We start from the raw sequence: 587 nt of genomic DNA on the forward strand, positions 1-587 counted from the left end.
TATCCGACAAGCTGATCATGTTTCAGCACAAGTAAGTAGGTCCCTTCAAGGAAGCATGTTAATTTGTTGACTGGAAAACATTTTTTTTTTCAGGTACTACATACCACTATACGTTTTTTGGGGTGTCTTAGTACCGATTATGATACCGATTTACTTATGGGACGAAAAACCATGGGTATCGTTCTTCACGGTGTACTGCTTGCGCTATGTAGTGGTACTTCATTTCACTTGGAGCGTTAATTCTGTCGCCCATTTGTTTGGTAATAAACCCTATGACAAGTAAGTGTTACCACAGTCGCCCGTATAACGGATTCGTTATCAAATAGCTAATTATATTGTATCTTAGGAGAATCTATCCTGTGGAATCTGCATTAGTATCGTGGATAACGTTCGGCGAAGGAACGCACAATTACCATCATGCGTTTCCATGGGACTACAGAGTCTCGGAATTTTCAACGCTGATAAGTCTAACTACGAGGATTATCGACCTGCTGGCATATTTTGATCTGACTTACGATCGTAAGACGGCGTCCCAGCAAGTTGTCCATGGTCACCTGAAAAGACACGGTGACGGCACGCATCCGATA

General features: G+C 42.2%; 1 protein-coding gene across 1 annotated transcript in view; it reads left to right on the forward strand.

The window, feature by feature from the left end:
- Positions 1-581, forward strand: part of LOC107274306 (delta(9)-fatty-acid desaturase fat-6) — a gene marked incomplete at its 3' end in the record, with an annotated part of 2572 nt that extends 1991 nt beyond the window's left edge. The window contains exons 4-5 of the mRNA XM_015753322.2: positions 94-279; positions 347-581. Of these exons, the coding sequence (XP_015608808.1) occupies positions 94-279; positions 347-581 (421 nt within the window). The remainder of the gene's footprint in view (positions 1-93; positions 280-346) is intronic.
- Between the last annotated feature and the right edge of the window lie 6 nt (positions 582-587).

This window comes from Cephus cinctus, unplaced genomic scaffold (assembly GCF_000341935.2).
Source record: "Cephus cinctus unplaced genomic scaffold, Ccin1 Ccin1_scaffold2623, whole genome shotgun sequence".
NCBI classification, from domain to species: domain Eukaryota; kingdom Metazoa; phylum Arthropoda; class Insecta; order Hymenoptera; family Cephidae; genus Cephus; species Cephus cinctus.